Raw genomic sequence first — 19,456 nt, forward strand, 5'->3', positions numbered from 1 at the left:
TTGAACTTCATTGTCAATTAAATTGTACTTTTAACTATACATATAACGACTTGGGTTACGTAACATAAATAATTAGTAAAAAATAAATAATTAATACTTAACTTGATACGGAAGTTATATAAAGGGATTTTGTAGATAACACTCAATACTGAAACATAAATATAGTGTTATAACTGTGTTGAGATATAAGTTTAGGGTTTTAATTTTGTACTGAAATCGTATTTTATTGAAATTAAATCGAATTCATGAATCTGACCAGAGCAGCAAAGCAAAAGGCTCAAGTTAATGGGAGTGCTGTGGCTCAGGGGAGAACTGATGGGGGCAGTTGCCCTCTGAATCACAGCCTATTAAAATGCACTACTTGCTTGATGTTTGTGGAGCAGTCAGGTACGGGACATGATACTGCCATGGGGGATGTCTTTGTGTGTGCGCGATGCAAGGAGTGTAAGGAAATCAGGCGACAACTCAGCATTGTTATGGGCCTATATGAGAGCTTGAAGGACAGGGTGGATGCCCTCGAAGGATTAAAAGTGAGGGGCCCATCAAGCTCTCAGCTGCCCACACCAATGCCAGAGCTTGCACTTGGTCATCGCGCAACACAGCGGCAGCCCCCAAGGCAGAATGCGCTGGTCCCAAAGGAAATGGTAGTTGTTGGTGACTCTATTGTCAGGGAAACGGGAAACATGCTTTGTAAAAAGGATAGGTGGAACAGGACCAGGGTATGTCTGCCAGGGGCAAAGGTTGATGACGTTGTAGAGCAGATATCATCTTTTAAGGGCACAAAAGGTGATATAGTTGTACACGTTGGCACTAATGATATCAAGAGTAGGAGACCGGCAGAATTGCTTAACAAGTACAGGTCACTGTTGAAAAAAAGCCGCAAATTAAGGTTGAATTTGAAAGTGTCTGCAATTCTGCCCAGACACGATAGGAGGGAGTATATGATGAGAGCTGTGTCGATCAATTCGACCCTGGAAAGATTCTGCAAAGATCCTGCTTCTACAGGAATGGGATACACTTAAATAGAAAGGGTGCAAGAATATTTGCTGATGCTATCGAGGCAGTGTTAGGTGGGTCGGAAAACTGCTAGCTTGGGGGGAGACAAAGACGAATAGATTAACAGTAGCCACTGGCAGAGGTGAAAGAGATTCTTGCACTGCTTCTATTGGAATGAGCAGAAGCCTGAAAAACAAGATGCAGGATATTTCAGAGACTGCTGGGAGTCATTGCGGTACAAGTAAACACATGGGTTGTGTTAGGGTAGCTAATAATAGAAATAGGTACATGTATACTTGCATGTACACCAATGCTAGGAGTTTAGTAAATAAATTTGATGATTTTGAGGTATTGCTCAAAACATCAAAGGCACATAAAGGTGGGGATTTCAGATACGTGGTGTCACAAAGATATAAGGAATGCAGAACTGGAATTTGGGGAGTACAATGTCTACAGAAAGGATAGACAGGATAGGAAGGCGGGAGGGGTTATGCTATTAGTTAAGAAATACATAAAATCCAAGGAAGTGAAGCCAGTCGACATTGCTGGACACTACAGTGTCGAGTCAGTTTGGTGTGACATAAGCATTGGGAGATCAAAATTGAGAGTAGGGGTGTGCTATAGGCCTAATGATGAGTATAATAAGAAACTGTACAGGGAAATAGAGTGGGCCAGTAAATCAGAGAGTCTTATAATGGGGGATTTTAATTTCCCAGATATTGACTGGAATTTGGGGGCTGGTCACTCACACACTAGCAAGGCTTTTGTGGATTTATTGGATGATTGTTTTCTACATCAGCATGTTCAGGAGGCAACTAGAGGGAGTATTTGATTTGATTATCAGTAGTGATTCTTCATGCATTAAGAATATGCAGGTAAATGAACCACTAGGTGGCAGTGATCACAGTGTGCTGAAGTGGGATTTACTCAAAGAGGTAACTACCATTAGGGGTAAAGGGAAGGGTTATTGCTTTCGTAAAGGCGACTACAATGGACTGAGACAGTATTTAAATTCTATACAGTGGGACCAACTGATGATGTTACCAACAGCAAATTCAAAATGGGAAGCATTCAAAGAACCTAACTTGGAAGCTACTAGGCTTTACATACCAACTAAGAAATATTGTTCAAGGTTTAGGCCTAAGTGGATGTCAGATGAACTAATGAGACATATGGCAGAGAATAAAAATGCATGGGATACATACAAATTAACATGTGACACAGAAGTCTATGATAGATACAAGTTGATCTGTAACGAAGTTACAAAGGAGGTTAGGCAGGCGAAGGCAGATTATGAGAAATCTTTGGCAAGGGATGCAAAGAAAAACAGCAAAGAGTTCTTTACTTATGTAAACTCTAGAAGGAAGGGGATGAATCAGATTAGTCTACTTGATATTGATGGGTCAACTGTTGATGATCCTGCTCAGGTAGCTAACAAACTGAATGAATATTTTGCATCGACATTCACACATGAGGAGTTATTCAGCGAGGGGAATGCCAGAGGTGTATTCAACTCTGGCAGTAAGCTAGAGAATCTTGAAATAACTGAGAGTAAAGTGGAGGAGAAACTGTTGAAGATAAATACAAGAAAGGCACCTGGGGTGGATGGGATCTATACAGTTATATTAAAGGAAGCAGCAAAGGAAGTAAACAAACCCTTAGCCATAATTATGACAGCTTCCTTGGACTTAGGGGAAGTACCCATGGACTGGAGATGTGCAAATGTGACCCCAATTCACAGAGGAGGATCAAAGGCTGACACAAGTAATTATAGACCTGTGAGTTTAACTTCTGTTCCTGGAAAATTAATGGAGGCACTGGTTAAAGAAGCACTGCAGGATCATCTAGACAAGACTTCAGTTATAGCTCAGACACACCATGGTTTTGTTAAGGGGATGTCTTGCCTGACCAATTTGATTGGATACTGTGATGCAGTCACAAAAGAACTGGATGCAGGGAATAACTTTGATATTATATACTTGGATCTTAGAAAGGCTTTTGATACTGTTGCACATGGAAGACTGCTGCACAAATTGGAGCAGTGTAGCATTGGAGGCAAATTGCTGCTATGGATAAAGGGGTGGTTGAGGGGGAGAAGACACAGAGTGGTAATCAATGGACACTGCTCATCGTGGACTAATGTTATTAGTGGAGCCCCTCAGGGTTCAGTATTGGGTCCATTATTGTTTTCTGTATTTATAAATGATATTGATGATGGTATATCAAGCTTAATGTCCAAGTTTGCAGACAATACGAAGGTTGGCAGGGTTGTCAAGGCCACTACTCACACTATGCTACTGCAACAGGATCTGGAAAGGTTGAGCAGATGGGCTGAGAGGTGGCAAATGAAGTTTAACATTGACAAATGTAAAGTACTACATATGGGAAACAGCAACCCCAGAGCAACATATCAACTCTGTGGTACTACACTGACAGTGGTAGAGAATGAAAGGGATCTGGGGGTGGTTGTGCAGGCAGATATGAAGTTTTCTGAACAGTGCAGACGGGCTGCAAGAGTAGCTCATGGTGTATTGTCGATGATATATAGGAATTTTTCTAGCAGGGAGAAGGAGGTGATTATTCCCTTGTATAACGCAATGGTCAGACCGCACCTAGAGTACTGTATACAGGTCTGGAGGCCTCATTTCAAGAAGGATGTACAGATGCTGGAACGAGTACAGAGAAGGGCAACAAGATTAGTGAATGGAACAAAGGGATGCTCTTACGAAGAAAGGCTTATGTTTTGCAAATTACAGTGTCTGGAGACTAGGCACCAGCGAGGTGATCTGACAGAGGTGTATAAAGCCTTGAATGGTTTGAGCATGCTCAATGCTGATGGGATTCTTCCTCTTGCTCAGAATAATCACCTGAGAGTGCATAAATTCAAATTGAGGAAAGACAGATGTAGGATAGACGTGAGGAAATTTGCCTTTAGCCAGCGGGTGGTTGGTTGCTGGAATAGACTTCCATCCCTTGTCGTGGAAGTTGATAGCCTAAATAAGTTTAAGGCTCAGCTGGACAGGTATTTCGAACGAACAGAGGGGTGAAGTGGAAGTGGTTATTTTTTATTTATTTATTATTTTATATATTTTTTTATTTATTTATTTATTTTTTTTTTTTGGCTGATGCTGCATAAGCCTGCTTTCTTGCATCAAATGCCTCTACTAATGCTAATGCTAAGGGGATATGCGGTGGTCATTCCCTGACCTTTCCGCATCCTCCGTATTTGGTGGTCAAGGGCTCGAACCCCGGTCTAATCAAGAAGCGTGTGCTACGCACTGCCGCTCCTGCCCACCTGACTACAGAGGCGCCTACTGTTGGTAGAGGAACTATGACTATTCTACATGTGTTCAGGATTGCAACTTTCTGGAGTTCCTTGTAGGTGTTCTCTTGGAGACCTATTGCTGCTAGGCTATTATGTAGGGTCTTTGGTACCATACTGGTGGTTGACACGATGATCTTGTTGCACATGCCACATCTCTTTGATCAATTGTCTCAGGTCCGTGTACTTCCCGATCTTTTTTTTATTGGTTTTTCTGGAGGTTGCTAGTGTTCAGCACCATTATGTCAATCAGATAGGAAACCTTTTTCCTTCTTGTCAAACAAGGATTATGTCTGGTCTGTTATTATGATGCAGTTGCAGTAAAGCATGTGGGGTTTGTACTTGTAATATGGTACTCTTTCTTTGATCACCTGGTATTTCCTTACTAGCTTCTTCTGTATTATCCTTGTGACCTGGTCATGTCTATGAGTGTAGACATGACCAAGTGATCACCTTGCATCCTATGGTGATGTGTTGGATTGTTTCTGAGGTCAGATGGCATTGCTGACATGTGTCATCTGACACTCCGGGCTCCTCTAAGCATCTAAGCTCCTGTAACCATCATGTGAGTATGTGTATAGTATTCATGTTAATTTCAAATCCTAAAAATTTTGTTGGGCTTTCAATAGTTGGAATAAATGACTGAATAAACAAGGATCTAACTATAAGTAGAAAGTAAAACAATAAATTTCGTAGAAAGATATTCCACTGAAAAGTTGATAATTATCTACAGTAGTAAACAACTTAGCCTGTTCCTCACAGACTAGTTGTCTGAATTCATTTCAATTATTAATAACTAAAATATACACTTCAATAAATGAATTGAATGTTACTTTTACTAATTTTAATCTTAATAACCTTCTGAGTCAAAAAAATCATTACAGAAATGCACATCACTGAATGCTTGAATTACATAACAAGAATGGGGAGAAAAAAAAAAAAATACCTTCTCAGGCCATATAGTGACTCCAATCTGAGGGAATACAGTAGCTCCACCAGCATCTACATCGCTCATCTGTAACAAATGCTCTTAATGTATTTGAGCTAATTACTTCAATTTTATATATTAAAAATGATGAAGTGCAATATACATTTAATAATTTTTTCTTTTTCAATAGAGAAAGATTCATAAATTAGGAATTAAAGATGCAAAAATAATAGATCAAGATTAAAATAACTGAGAGAATCATCATACATGTCTGGCACAGCCTGTTTCTGTGTGTATTATTGATCTCATTGTGCAGGCATTTTGCCATGAGTTACCATCTACAATAGGATTATACAATGTTATAGGATTATACAATGTTATTTTTAACAGCATACAAATTACAAAATTCACAACAAACAAACTGTTCTGTGTGTTTGTGTGTGCGTGCATACATAAACCCATCCACCTCTCCTGTCCTCTCTATCCTTCCTGTTCATGTAGTTAACAAGCATATTAAATCTCAGGCAATGCATTCAATCAATGAGTCAGGTCCATCCAAAAGTTCTAACTGTATGAATGATAATAAGGGTATGAACAAAAGGGGTACAAGGTTATCCACGTGCTGGACAAGATTTTGCAGCTCCGGCGAACACTAAGTTTTATTTATATTTAGCCATTTTATTGACTTAATTGTTATATTAAATTATTTTCTATAAGTAGGTTTATAGTCCTAGTCAAGCTCCTTGTGGAGATGTGGGAACCCCTGGTGCCATTTGACACTAAACACACACTAGTCAAGCTCCTTGGTTTATTTTGAATTTAGATAGCAATTTTGAAAGTTAATACTTAGTGTCTGTAGATCTTACCGTTCGTAGCTTGCTGCCATTTTTTTGCAATACGGAATAGCGTAACATACATCCCAAACTTGATAGCATAAGATTTAACATAAAACTGGATAGTCAAATATGTAGCACTGTAGTAGATATGTTAGCTTAGTATAGTATTATCAATTAAAAATTTATTAATCTTATTAAATTTCATCTTATTAAATTTCACTAGAGCAGCAAAGCAACGAGCGCAAAGTAGCAGTAGTACTGTGGCTTGGGGGAGAACCCATGGGGGTGATTCTCCAACACATCACAGTCTAAAAAAATGTGCGAAATGTGAAATGTTTGCAGACCAGTCTATAACAGGACATGATCTAGCCAAGGAGGATGTCTCTGTGTGTGTGTGAGGTGCAGACTACGAAGAAATTAGGTGCTAACTCAGCGTTCTGATGGGTATCTATAAGAGTTTGAGGCGTAGAGTAGATACCCTCGAAAAAATTAATATGAGGGCCCATCAAGCTCTCAGCTGCCCAACTCAAGACCAGAACTCACACCTGTGCATCAGGCAACACAGCAGCAATCTCCAAGGCAGAATGTGCTGATCCCAAAGGAGCTAGTTATTGTTGGTGACTATTATCAGGGAGACAGGGAATATATTATGCAAAAAGGATAGGTGGAACAGGAAAAGGGGAAGGTTTGCCAGGGGAAAAAGTTGATGACCGAGAGCAGATATCATCTTTTAAAGGCAAAAAAGGTGATATTGTTGTACATGTTGGAACTAATGACCTTAAGAGCAATAGATCTGCTGATTTACTAAACAAGTATAGGTCAATATTGAAGAAAAAAAGTCGCAAGTTAGAGTTAAATTTGAAAGTGTCTGCAATTCTACCCAGACACGATAGGAGGGAGTATATTATGAGAGCATTGTCAATCAATTCAGCTCTGGAGAGACTGTGCAAGGCTCATGGGGTAGAATCTTTTTCAGCGTGGTTTGTGCTTGCTAATAGGAGAGACTGCTTCTACAGGGATGGGATACACTTAGATAGAAAGGGTGCAAGAATATTTGCTGATGTTATCGGGGCAGTGTTAAGTGGGTCGGAGCAATTGTAGCTTGGGGGGTTGCCACTGGCTGCGGCAATTCACATTGCCGCAGGCAGAGGCAAAACTGATTCTTGCACTGCTTTTATTGAAATGAGCAGCAGCCTAGAGAGCAGGTTGCTGGGGGTTACAAGAGCTGCTGGGAGTCATCGTGGAACAAGTAAATACATGTGCCGTGTAAGGGTAACTAAGAGTAAGAACAGGTACGGTATGCTTGTATGTACACCAATGCTAGAAGTAGAGTAAATAAATTTGGTGAATTTTAAGTGCTGATCAAGACATAAAATGCAAATATTGTTGGGATATCAGAGATGTGGTGTCACACAGATATAAGCAGTGCAGAATTGGTTTTGGGGTGTACAATGTGTACAGAAGGGATAGACAGGGTAGGAAGGGAGGAGGGGTTTTGCTGTTAGTTAGGAAACAAAATCTAAAGAGGTGCATCCAGTTAATATGGGTGGACAGTGCAATGTTGAGTCAGTTTGGTGAGACATAAGCACTGGGAGAGGGAAAATGAGAGTAGGAATGTGTTATAGGCCTAATGACTCTGATGAGTACAACAAACAACAGAGAATAGAGTGAGTGAGCCAGTAAATCAGAATGTCTTGCAATGGGGGATTTTAACTTTCCAGATATTGACTGGAACTTGTGGATTGGTCGCTCGCACGGTAGCAAGACTTTTGTCGATTTATTAGAGGATTGTTTTCTACAGCAACATGTTCGAGCAGCACCAGAAAGAGTAATACTCTTGATCTGATTATCAGCAATGATTATTCATGCATTAAGAATTTGAAGATAAAGAACCACTTGGTGACAGTGATCAAAGTGTAGTGATGTGGAATTTACTTAACAATGTAACTACCATCAGGTGTAAAGGGAAGGGGTTTTTGTAAAGGTTACTACATGGTCTCAGACAGTTTTAAATTCTATACAGTGGGATCAACCAATGATGTTAAAAACAGCAAATTCTAAATGAGAAGCCATCAAGGAATTAATCTTGGAAGCTACTCGGCTTTCATACAAACTGCGAAATACTGTTCAAGATTTAGACTGAAATGGATGTCAGATGAACTAATGTGGCTCATGGCAGAGAAGAAAAATGTATGAAATGCATATAAATTATCAGGTGACACAGAAGTCTATGTCAGATATAAGCTAGTCTAATCAAGTCACAAAGGAGGTTAGGCAAGCGAAGGCTGATTATGAGAAATCCTTGGCAGAGGATGCAGAAAAAAACAACAAAGACTTCTTTACTTATGTAAACTTTAGAAGGAAGGGGATGAATCAGATTGGTTCACTTGATGTTGGTGGTTCTACTGTTGATGATCCTGCTCCGATAGCTGACAAACTGAATGAACATTTTGCATCTACATTTATACATTAGGAATTCCATAAGGAAGGGGAGGACAGAAGTTTACTAAACTAACAGGGAGCTAAATGATTTTGTAATAATGGAGAACAAAGTGGAGGAGAAATCGTTGAAGTTAAACATAAAAAAGGCACCTGAGGCAGATGGAATCTATCCAGTTATATTGAAGGAGGCAGCAAGGGAAGTTGGCAAACCCTTAGCCATAATTATGAGAACATCCTTACATTCAGTGGAGGTCCCTATGGACTGGACATGTGCAAATGTATCCCCAATTCACAAAGGGGAGTTCAAAAGGTGAAACAAATAATTATAGACCTGTTAGTTTAACTTCTGTTTCAGGGAAAATAATGGAGTCACTGGTTAAAGAGGTGATACAGGATCACCTAGACAAGACAACAGTAATAGCTGAGCCACAGCATGGGTTTGTTAAGGGGAAGTCTTGTCTGACCAATTTTATGATACTACGATGTGGTCACAAAGGAACTGGATGTAAAAAAATTCTGATATCATATACTTGGATTGCACATGGAAGACTGCTTTTCAAATCGTTGCACATGGAAGACCGCTTTTCAAATCGGAGCAGTATGACATGTTGCTACAATGGATAAAGGGATGGTTGAGTGGGAGATGGCAGAGGTGGTAATAATGGACACTGCTCTATGTGGACTAATGTTATTAGTGGAGGCCTCAGGGTTTGGTGCTGGGCCCATTGTTGTTTGTGTATTTATCAATGAAGTTATAGCAGGCTCAATGTCCAAGTTTGCAGATGATACAAAGGTTGGCAGGATTGTTAATGAGAGTAAAGAGAGCATGCTACTGCAACAGGATCTAGAAAAGTTATGTCAATGGGCTGAGAAGTGGCAACCTTAAGTTTAACACTGACAAATGCAAAGTACTGCATATGGGTAGCAGTAAACCCAGAGAAATGTACCAACTGTGTGGTACTACACTCAGGGAGGTGGAGAATGGAAAAAACTTGGGGGTAATTGTGCAGTCAGATATGAAGTTCTCTGAGCAGTGCATATTGGCTGCCAGAGCAGGCTTTGGAGTTTTGTCAATGATATATAGGAACTTTGCTAGCAGTGACAAGGAGGTGATTATGCCCTTGTATAAGGCAATGGTCAGGCCACACCTTGAGTACTGCATACATGTCTGGAGGCCCCATTTTAGGATTGTATAGCATCCGCAATAAAAAAAAAAAAAAATTCTTCCCATTTCATCAATCCGGTCACTCCAAATATTTCTCTAGTTCAGCCTTAAATTTATTTCAGCTATCAACTTCCACAACAACAGATGGAAGTCTGTTCCAGCAATCAACTACCTGCCGGCTAAAGGCAAACTTCTGCACATCAATTCTACAATTGTCCTTACTAAATTTGAATCTATGCCCCCTCAGGTTCTTAATCTGAGCAAGCATAAGTATCCCATCAGGGGATACTTCTGCTTGGAACAATGTAGAGTTGCTAGGATGAGTACACAGGACAAGATTAGTGAGAGGAGGCTTCAGTTCTGCAAGTTGCGGCATCTGGAGACTAGGCATCCGCAAAGTAACATCACTGAGGGATATAAGGTCTTGAATGGTTTGAGCAGGCTCAATGCTGATGGGATACTTCTGCATGCTCAGATTAAGAACTTGAGGGGGCATAGATTCAAATTGAGGAAGGACAAGTGTAGAATAGATGTGTGGAAGTTGGCCTTTAACCAGAAGACAGCTGATTGCTGGAACAGAGTTCCATCTGTTGTTGTGGAAGTTGATAGCTTAAATAAATTTAAGGCCGAACTAGACAAACATTTGGAGTGACTGGATTGGTGAAATGGGAAGGGGTTTTTTTTGGCTGATGCTATACAAGCTTGCTTTCTTGCACCATATGCCTTAACTAATGTTAATAACATTACACAAGGAAGGAACTCCATTTGCCATTAGGTTGCCTGTTATAAGCAAAATCCAAATGGTTCATACTTTTGCAAAAGGCCTTTGGCATTTTTTTAGAATAAACAATCCCACCATAAGAATTTAGCCACTATTTTAGCTTATTGGATCCATCACAGCTTCCAAAGTGCTGAGATGCTTATCTTCCAGTCTTAGATTTTTCTTTTTTTTTGGGAAGGGGTTTTTTTTGGCTGATGCTATACAAGCTTGCTTTCTTGCACCATATGCCTTAACTAATGTTAATAACATTACACAAGGAAGGAACTCCATTTGCCATTAGGTTGCCTGTTATAAGCAAAATCCAAATGGTTCATACTTTTGCAAAAGGCCTTTGGCATTTTTTTAGAATAAACAATCCCACCATAAGAATTTAGCCACTATTTTAGCTTATTGGATCCATCACAGCTTCCAAAGTGCTGAGATGCTTATCTTCCAGTCTTAGATTTTTCTTTTTTGGGGAAATAAGGATGCTGTCATGTGTTTGTTTCATCCTCCACAAAGGGTGGAGGAAGAAATGATTAATACTGAGTTGTCAGGTACCTCCACAACTTTGGCATTTTTTTTTTTTAATACCCTTGTCACTGTTTCTGTAATTATTTTGGCAACATCTGGAAATTGGGACTATACTTATATCAGAGTGGCAGCTGACTCAGTTTTCTGTGCACATTCTTGAGAACTCAGTAAATACAGGCAATGGGGCAAATGATTCTTGTGGTATAACAGACATATTTCAATTACTTCCTGATAGAACAGGAAGCAATATTTTCATTATATGTAGGTATACTGTTATTTACTGGTTTCCACTTTTTTCACCTCCTGGTATGCTCCATTCAGTTCTGCCTTAAATCTCTGTATTTCTTCTTCATTACACCTCTTCCATGCTTAAGAGTATGCAGGATGCATTCCTTGGAAATTAATAAATGTAGGTTTTAGAGTTGAACATAATGTAATTTTGTGGTCTTCTGCATCACATCAAATAAAACCAAGGTCACCAAGACAGGCCATTTGTGAGTGTCCATATTGTTGGCATTTAAAGCACCTTGGTGCGTGGGTTAGGTATAAAAGGACTCACTGAGCAGTGCAAGCATCTAGCTGTGACCAAATTAAGCAAATTGTAAGGATGACATTTCTAGTGGGTTCTAGATTTTCATCCCTACACACAAATATTTGTTTTCCAGCTTTCAGTTTTTGGTTCAAAATAGATTTCCTCTTTGCACATTTCAAGAAGATAACATTCTAAGATGATGCCTTAAGATAACTTTGTTCTCATGTAGGGTGTTACTGGCAAGCAATAAATGTGCTCAGGAATGGGATGCCAGGGCTACTCATACAACATACACACAAATTCACTAGTCTGAATCCTGTCCCTTGGATCATAAAGATATGGTTATGGCCTTGGTATGGTTGACCCTCATATATGAACACAATAACCAAATGATCAAGGCTAACATAACATGCAGATTCCTGGAGCTAGGCTGTGGGCACTGATAATGGTGATACTAATCTCAAAGACTAGCAGCACTGCTGGAAGGTCCCCTTGACATGTACAAGTATACATGTCAAGGTGGCTATGGCAGTTATTTTTCAGGAGGAATGGAGGCAAATTCTGGCTGACACATACCAAAAGTTAGTGGAAAACTTTTGATCGTATGGTGTATATATGAATATCTAGATAACATCTGCTCATCATCAGAATCAGTGTCTTCTGCATGATGGGAATATGATAGTTTTTCTATTTCAAAAAATGGCTATAGAAAGATTCATTTTTAATTAACATCCTATTTGTGCTTTTGTTTTCTGCCCACACTTCAAAGTGACCATCCCAGTAGTAACAAAACCTACAGAAACTGAGAGCAATGAACTGGACCTTGGGACCCCACCAGATGATAAAGGGAACATCTCAAGGACAGAGAAAAGTCAAAAATTTCCCCTTAAAAAGAGTTTAAAGTGTCAGGAACTTAAATTAGAGACTTAGCCAGAGGTCTTCATCTGCCTACATGGGAGCATAATGAGATCAAAGCAGAGAATGAAAATTTGATTCTTAAGTGACAGATGAAGACCTCAGCCTAAAAACTCCCATTTTAGTTCCTGATGCTTTTAAATTCTTTTTATTTGAAGAAATGATTCATAACATTGAGGTTTATTTTATTTTTTACTCAATAATTTATTATTTTTTCAATTAGAAGAAATAATATGTGTGTTTAAATGATATTACTTCAATATGCACAGTGAGTGTGTTGTAAAGCACTAAGATTATACCATTTTTTTTTTGATATAGGTTGACAATTAGTGAAACCATAATTTACTGACTGCAAGAATACTTGCGTATACATGCAGTCAGTAAACATGTATACATCAATGCTAGGAGTTTGGTAAATAAATTTGATGAATTTGAGGTATTGCTCAAAACATCAAAGGCAGATATTGTTGGGATATCATAGACGTGGTGTCACATGGATATAAGGAATGCGGAACTGGAATTTGGAGAGTACAATGTGTACAGAAAGGACAGACAGGATAGGAAGGGAGGAGGGGTTATGCTATTAGTTAACACACACAAAAAATCCAAGGAAGTGAAGCCAGTCAACATTGCTGGACAGTGTCGAGTCAGTTTGGTGTGACCTAAGCATTGGGAGATCAAAATTGAGAGTAGGAGTGTATAATAGGCCTAATGACTCAGATGAGTATAATAAGAAACTGTACAGGGAAATAGAGTGGGCCAGTAAATCAGAGTCTTATAACAGGTGATTTAAATTTCCCAGATATTGACTGGAATTTGTTGGTTGGTCACTCACACACTAGCAAGGCTTTTGTGGATTTATTGGATGATTGTTTTCTACATCAGCATGTTCGGGAGGCAACTAGAGGGAGTATTTGATTTGATTATCAGTAGTGATTCTTCATGCATTAAGAATATGCAGGTAAATGAACCACTAGGTGGCAGTGATCACAGTGTGCTGAAGTGGGATTTACTCAAAGAGGTAACTACCATTAGGGGTAAAGGGAAGGGTTATTGCTTTCGTAAAGGAGACTACAATGGACTGAGACAGTATTTAAATTCTATACAGTGGGACCAACTGATGATGTTACCAACAGCAAATTCAAAATGGGAAGCATTCAAAGAATTTATCTGGGAAGCTACTAGGCTTTACACACAAACTAAGAAATATTGTTCAAGGTTTAGGCCTAAATGGATGTCAGATGAACTAATGAGACATATGGCAGAGAAGAAAAATGCATGGAATACATATAAATTAATGGGTGACATGGAAGCCTATGATAGATATAAGCTGGTCTGTAACCATGTCACAAAGGAGATTAGACAGGCAAAGACAAATTATGAGAAATCTTTGGCAAAGAATGCAAAGAAAAACAGCAAAGAGTTCTTTATCTATGTAAACTCTAGAAGGAAGGGGCTGAATCAGATTGGTCCAATTCATATTAATGGTTCAACTGTTGATGATCCTGCTCAGGTGGCTAACAAACTAAATGAGTATTTTGCATCTACAATCACACATGAGGAGTTATTCAGGGAGGGGAATGCCAGAGGTGAATTAAACTCTGGCAGTGAGCTGGATGATTTTGTAATAACTGAGAGGAAATTGGAGGAGAAATTGTTGAAGATAAACATAAAAAAAGGCACCCGGAGTGGATGTGATCTATCCAGTTATATTAAAGGAGGCAGAAGAGGAAGTAAGCAAACCCTTAGCCATAATTATGAGAGTTTCTTTGGACTCAGGGGAGGTACTTATGGCCTGGAGATGTGCAAATGTGACCCCAATTCACAAAGGAGGATCAAAGGGCGACACAAGTAATTATAGACCTGTTAATTTAACTTCTGTTCCTGGAGGTACTGGTTAAAGAAGCACTGCAAGATCATGTTAGACAAGACTTCACTTAAAGATTGGACACACCATGGTTTTGTTAAGGGAAAGTCTTGCCTGACCAATTTTACTGGATATTATGATATGATCACAAAGGAACTGGATGCAGGGAATAACTTTGGTATCATATATTTGGATCTTAAAAAGCCTTTTGATACTGTTGCACATGGAAGACTGCTGAATAAATTGCAGCAGTGTGGCGTTGGAGGCAAATGGCTGCTATGGATAAAGGGATGGTTGAGTGGGAGAAGACAGAGTGGTAATCAATGGATGCTGCTCATTGTGGAGTCCCTCAGGGTTCAGTGAAAAAATTGGGTCCATTGTTGTTTTCTGTATTATAAATGATATTGATGATGGTATATATCAGGCTTAATGTCCAAGTTTGCAGACGTTACAAAGGTTGGCAGGGTTGTTAATGACACTAATGACAGTACGCTGCGCCAACAGGATCTAGAAAAGTTGAGCAGATGGGCTGAGAGGTGGCAAATGAAGTTTTACATTGACAAATGTAAAGTACTGCACATGGGAAGCAGTAACCCCATAGTAATGTATCAACTTTGTGGTACTACACTGACAGTGGTAGAGAACGAAAAGGACCTGGGGGTAATTATGCAGGCAGATATGAAGTTTTCTGAGCAGTGCAGATGGTCTGCAAAAGTAGTCCATGGTGTCAATGATATTGTCAATGATATACACGAATTTTTCTAGCATGGATAAGAAGGCGATTATCCCCTTGTATAAGGAAATGGTCAGGCCACACCTTGAGTACTGTATACAGGTCTGGAGGCCTCATTTTAAGAAGGATGTAGAGCTGTTGGAATGAGTACAGAGAAGGGCAACAAGATTAGTGAATGGAACAAAGGGTTGCGTCATGAAAGAAGGCTTAAGTTTTGCTAATTACGGTGTCTGGAGATTAGGCACCTGCGAGGTGATCTGATTGAAGTGTATCAAGCCTTGAATGGTTTGAACATGCTCAATGCTGATGGGATTCTTCCTCTTGCAGAGAATATGGTTGGAGGAACAGACTTCCATCCTTTGTTGTGGAAGTTGATAGCAAAATAAATTTAAGGCTGAGCTGGACAGATATTTGGATTGAACAGAGGGATGAAATGGGAGTTTTTTTTTTTTTTTTTTGTGGCTGATGCTGCATAAGCTTGCTTTCTTGCATCATATGACTCTACTAATGCTAATGGACAAGTAAAATTAGCCAAATCCCCCACAGGCCTGTGTAACTGACATTCTGGATGATTTGCATCTGGGTAATTGATGCTCTACAATATTACTCAATTACTTTTAGAGATATGTTATCTATAAGATTTGGTAGTTTCTGCATATTGTTGCTTCAAAGCTAATTAGATACAAATCTTTAATGTCCACATAGCTAGTTGATAGGTTTTTATTCTTTTAGAACAACTGGAAAAGATCTAGGTTCAATTACACTCCAGACTACAGGAATAGATTTTAACATGATGGGCGAGTTAGTGAATCTCAGATGAGAGAGCTGTTTGGTTTTTTTTCTACCAGCAATCTGTATTCTTCATCTTGTAAGATAGGTCAATTCACCGCAAAATACAAGTAATTTGCAAGCACAATATATTGAATCTTATGACTTCTGCTGCTTCAGTTCTTATTATAAATAAGCAACCAACTAACTTTTGTATTTCTTTTCGCTTTTTACTTCCAAAAGGGGATACATACAAATTTTCTACATTTTTGCATTTTTAATCAACTACTTAAACAGTGGAGATATACACTGTGCTGCCACTTTATTAGTTACACCTACCTAGTAGCACGTTGAGCCTCCTTTAGCCTTCAAAAGAGCCTGATTTCGTCTAGGCATGGATTGAACAAGATGGTGAAAATGTTGTGCAGGAATGGAGTACCATGCAGACATGAGTGTCACGCAGTTCCTTCAGATTTGACGGAGGTATAGGCCTGCAGCAAACAGCCCTTTCCGGCTCATCCCAAAGATGTACAATACGATTGAGATCTGCGGACTGAGTGGGCCACTGCAGTAAAGAAAAGTCATTGTCATGTTCCTGGAACCATTCCATAGCGATTTGGGCTTTGTGCACCGGTGCATTATTCTGCCGGAAGTAACCATCTCACTGAGGATAAACTGTCAACATGAACGGATGCACTTGGCCAGCAACGATGTTTAGGTACGATGTGGCATTCAGACATGAATCTATGGGTATCAATGGACCCAATGTGTGCCAAGAAACATTCCCCACACCATAACACTGCCTCCCATCACCTTGCACAGTACTCGTCAGACATGACAGATCCATGGATTCATGTTGTTTCATCAAATTCTGAGCCTTCCATCAACGTGATGCACCAGGAATTTCGACTCGTCAGAACAAGCAACCGTTTTCCAATCCTCGATAGTCCAGTGCTGGTGATGCTATGCCCACAGGAGGCGTGCTCTCTTGCTCTCTTTGTTTGATAACAAAGGTACATATGATGTGGCCATCGGCTGTTGTAGCCCATTCGGGACAAAGTGCAACTAGTGGTCCGTTGCAATATTTTGTTCTGCACACCAAGGTTGTATTCTGACGTGATGTGCGACATTGTGGCCCATCTGTTTGCTTGCATAATTCTAGCCATCCTCCTCTGACCACTTTCATCCACAAGCAATTTTCTTCCACAGGAGTGCCATTGAGAGGATGTTTTCTGCTCGTTGCACTATTCTCAATACACCCTTGAAACTGTGGTGTGTGAAAAGTTCAGGAGAACTGCCGTATCAGAGATGCTTTGTCCAGCACGTCTTGCACCTACTGCTATGCCACATTCAAAGTCAGTGATATCACTCTTTTTCCCCATTCTTGCTATGGTTTGTACACTTAACTGATACTAGAAAGGTTGTTCTGCTGCATTTATAGCCACAACTGTGGTCATGTGACTTGTAACGTTGTGGGACAAAACCATCTGTGTGCACAGCAGGGCGTACCTAATAAAGTGGCAGCACAGAGTATCTCATCCTTCCTACTGAAACCCGCAAAAAATTCTTCCCAGCTTAACTTCTCAAATGGTTCTCGTCTTTTTTATTTACAAATTCATGTTTTAACATAAGGAACAGTCTTTCATATCAAGGAGAAAAAGGATTTTCTACTAGGTACAATTCACATTATATATAATATAAACTGTACCTAGCTGCTGCTGAAAACTTGCTCATTCGTCAACCATATAAATGCCATTTATGTTGCTTTGTTTGAAAAATGAAATAGTGTAATGTACTCTGTATACTTATTGGCAGTAATTTTAAAATAAATATTGGTAGCAAATTATTAAAGAGAGAGAGAGAGAGAGAGAGATAAACTTACTTTGTGCAGGTAGATGGTGATGGTAGCAATACGTGAAGAATTAAATATGGTGAATAAATGCATTGGTAGTCATGAGAGGAAAGTATGACCAAGTCTTAAAAATCCTATTTAAAAGGAATGATGATATGTTAAGGATTTATGTTAAAGATTATCTAATAAAATGTTACATTTCATTATGAAATTGTCCACAGATGTCATATGCATGTGAACTACTACAGCCGAGGGAAGATTAAATCCTGATTATTTGCAATATTAGTGAATAATGTTGCTGATCAAATTTAGAATGTTTGTGTTCCTAGAGTATTTCAGCATTAAATAGAATTTTTTCATTAAATATTTTTAGCACAGCTGGAATACGTAAAAAAAAAAAAAAAAACCACCCTTGGTACGCTAGGGTGGCCCGAGAACAACCACATCCACTCACGTGTATTAAATACATAAAGTGCACATGTTCTCTGGTTGGTTGCCTGTTTTTCCAGATGAAACAGGTTTCTAGGGGAAAATGCCTTGCAGTAGGAGAAACTTTTATATTTTTCATTACTACTGGAAAACTACTAATAAAAAAGAAAAAATGAGACACACTGGCCATTTTGATATGCGGTGGTCATTCCCCGACCTTTCCGCATCCTCCGTATTTGGTGGTGACAGGCTTGAACCCCGGTCTAAATGATGGAATGCCAAAGGTTTACAGCTGTTACAAATTATGAGAGCTTTAATTAATGTAGCTACTAAGTACACATATGGTAGAATAATTTATAGTTTTAGAAGATTACAGAAACTATATACTTTTTGAAATGAAAGTTATATCTTGTATTTCACATACTTTACTCTACATATTTGAAGAAAATCCTTGATCATAGAAAATATAATTCAGCACTTTATTTTTTAATCAAAGAGAAGGTGTGTCATTACTTGTCTGTTTAGTTTAGTTAAGAAAGGAAAGTGAACTCAGTCTTTCTAGGAGACTTGACTTCAGAAATACCTTTTCTTTATTTGTAAATTGAAAGGAACACAGTAAAAAAACATCTTTTTTTCCAATTTGCTTTCTATAACTTTTTAAAAATCTTATCTACAGGAATACTTCAAGAGGGTCCATCAACTGCCCTACTCTTCTCTAATTCATCCACTAATTCAGATTAAGTTGCCTATAACTGCTTATGCAGATGATTTGAAAATTTGGCCCAACTTGTATTCTTCTGAATAAAGCAAGGATAAATAATGTTTTTATAAATCAGTGTTTAGATACTATCTGTAACTTCCTTCTTTCTTTATTTTATTCTTGTTCTAAATCCTCATTTCTCTATAACTAGGAATCTGTTTAGGAATCTGTTTTCTCCTGTTATTGGCAACAACAAATCTAGATATATATTTTGATCCTGTAAGTATTTTTAAAATTCACCTTCAGAGTCTAAAATGAAATCCTTTAAAGATGCTTGGAGCCTTAAGCAAAATTTCTGATGGACCAATAGTGAAATATATAAAAACTCTACTGTATCCAGTCATGTTTTATGTACGCAGTCACTTTTTTTTTTTTTTTTTTTAATGAAAACTCCAAACATGAGAGGTATTAGAACCTATAGTATTTAGTACTGTGCTTGGGTTGGAAGTTGAGAAGACAAAAGAAGACATTTGTTGACATTGGACATGAACTTCTGTAGACTGTAATTTTCAGGAAATATGTATGAAGGAAGGTTGTTCCAGAAAACGGCAGTTGAATGAATAAACGAGGAAGATGAAAAGTTGGTTCTGTGAGTTTGAAGTTCGACAGCAAATGGA

At 38.8% G+C, this 19,456-nt stretch overlaps 1 protein-coding gene across 3 annotated transcripts in view; it reads right to left on the minus strand.

Annotated features, from left to right (window-relative positions):
• The window catches only part of LOC150081710 (prolyl 4-hydroxylase subunit alpha-1-like), a 230,337-nt gene that overhangs the window by 37,663 nt on the left and 173,218 nt on the right, over positions 1 to 19,456 (minus strand). For all 3 annotated transcript variants that reach the window (XM_090379579.1, XM_090379578.1, XM_090379577.1), the window contains exon 12: positions 5,265 to 5,333. In XM_090379579.1, the coding sequence (XP_090235705.1) occupies positions 5,265 to 5,333 (69 nt within the window). The remainder of the gene's footprint in view (positions 1 to 5,264; positions 5,334 to 19,456) is intronic.

The sequence above is a fragment of the Mastigoproctus giganteus genome, chromosome 8, assembly GCF_048544385.1.
Source record: "Mastigoproctus giganteus isolate SK-2022 chromosome 8, ASM4854438v1, whole genome shotgun sequence".
Lineage (NCBI taxonomy): Eukaryota > Metazoa > Arthropoda > Arachnida > Uropygi > Thelyphonidae > Mastigoproctus > Mastigoproctus giganteus.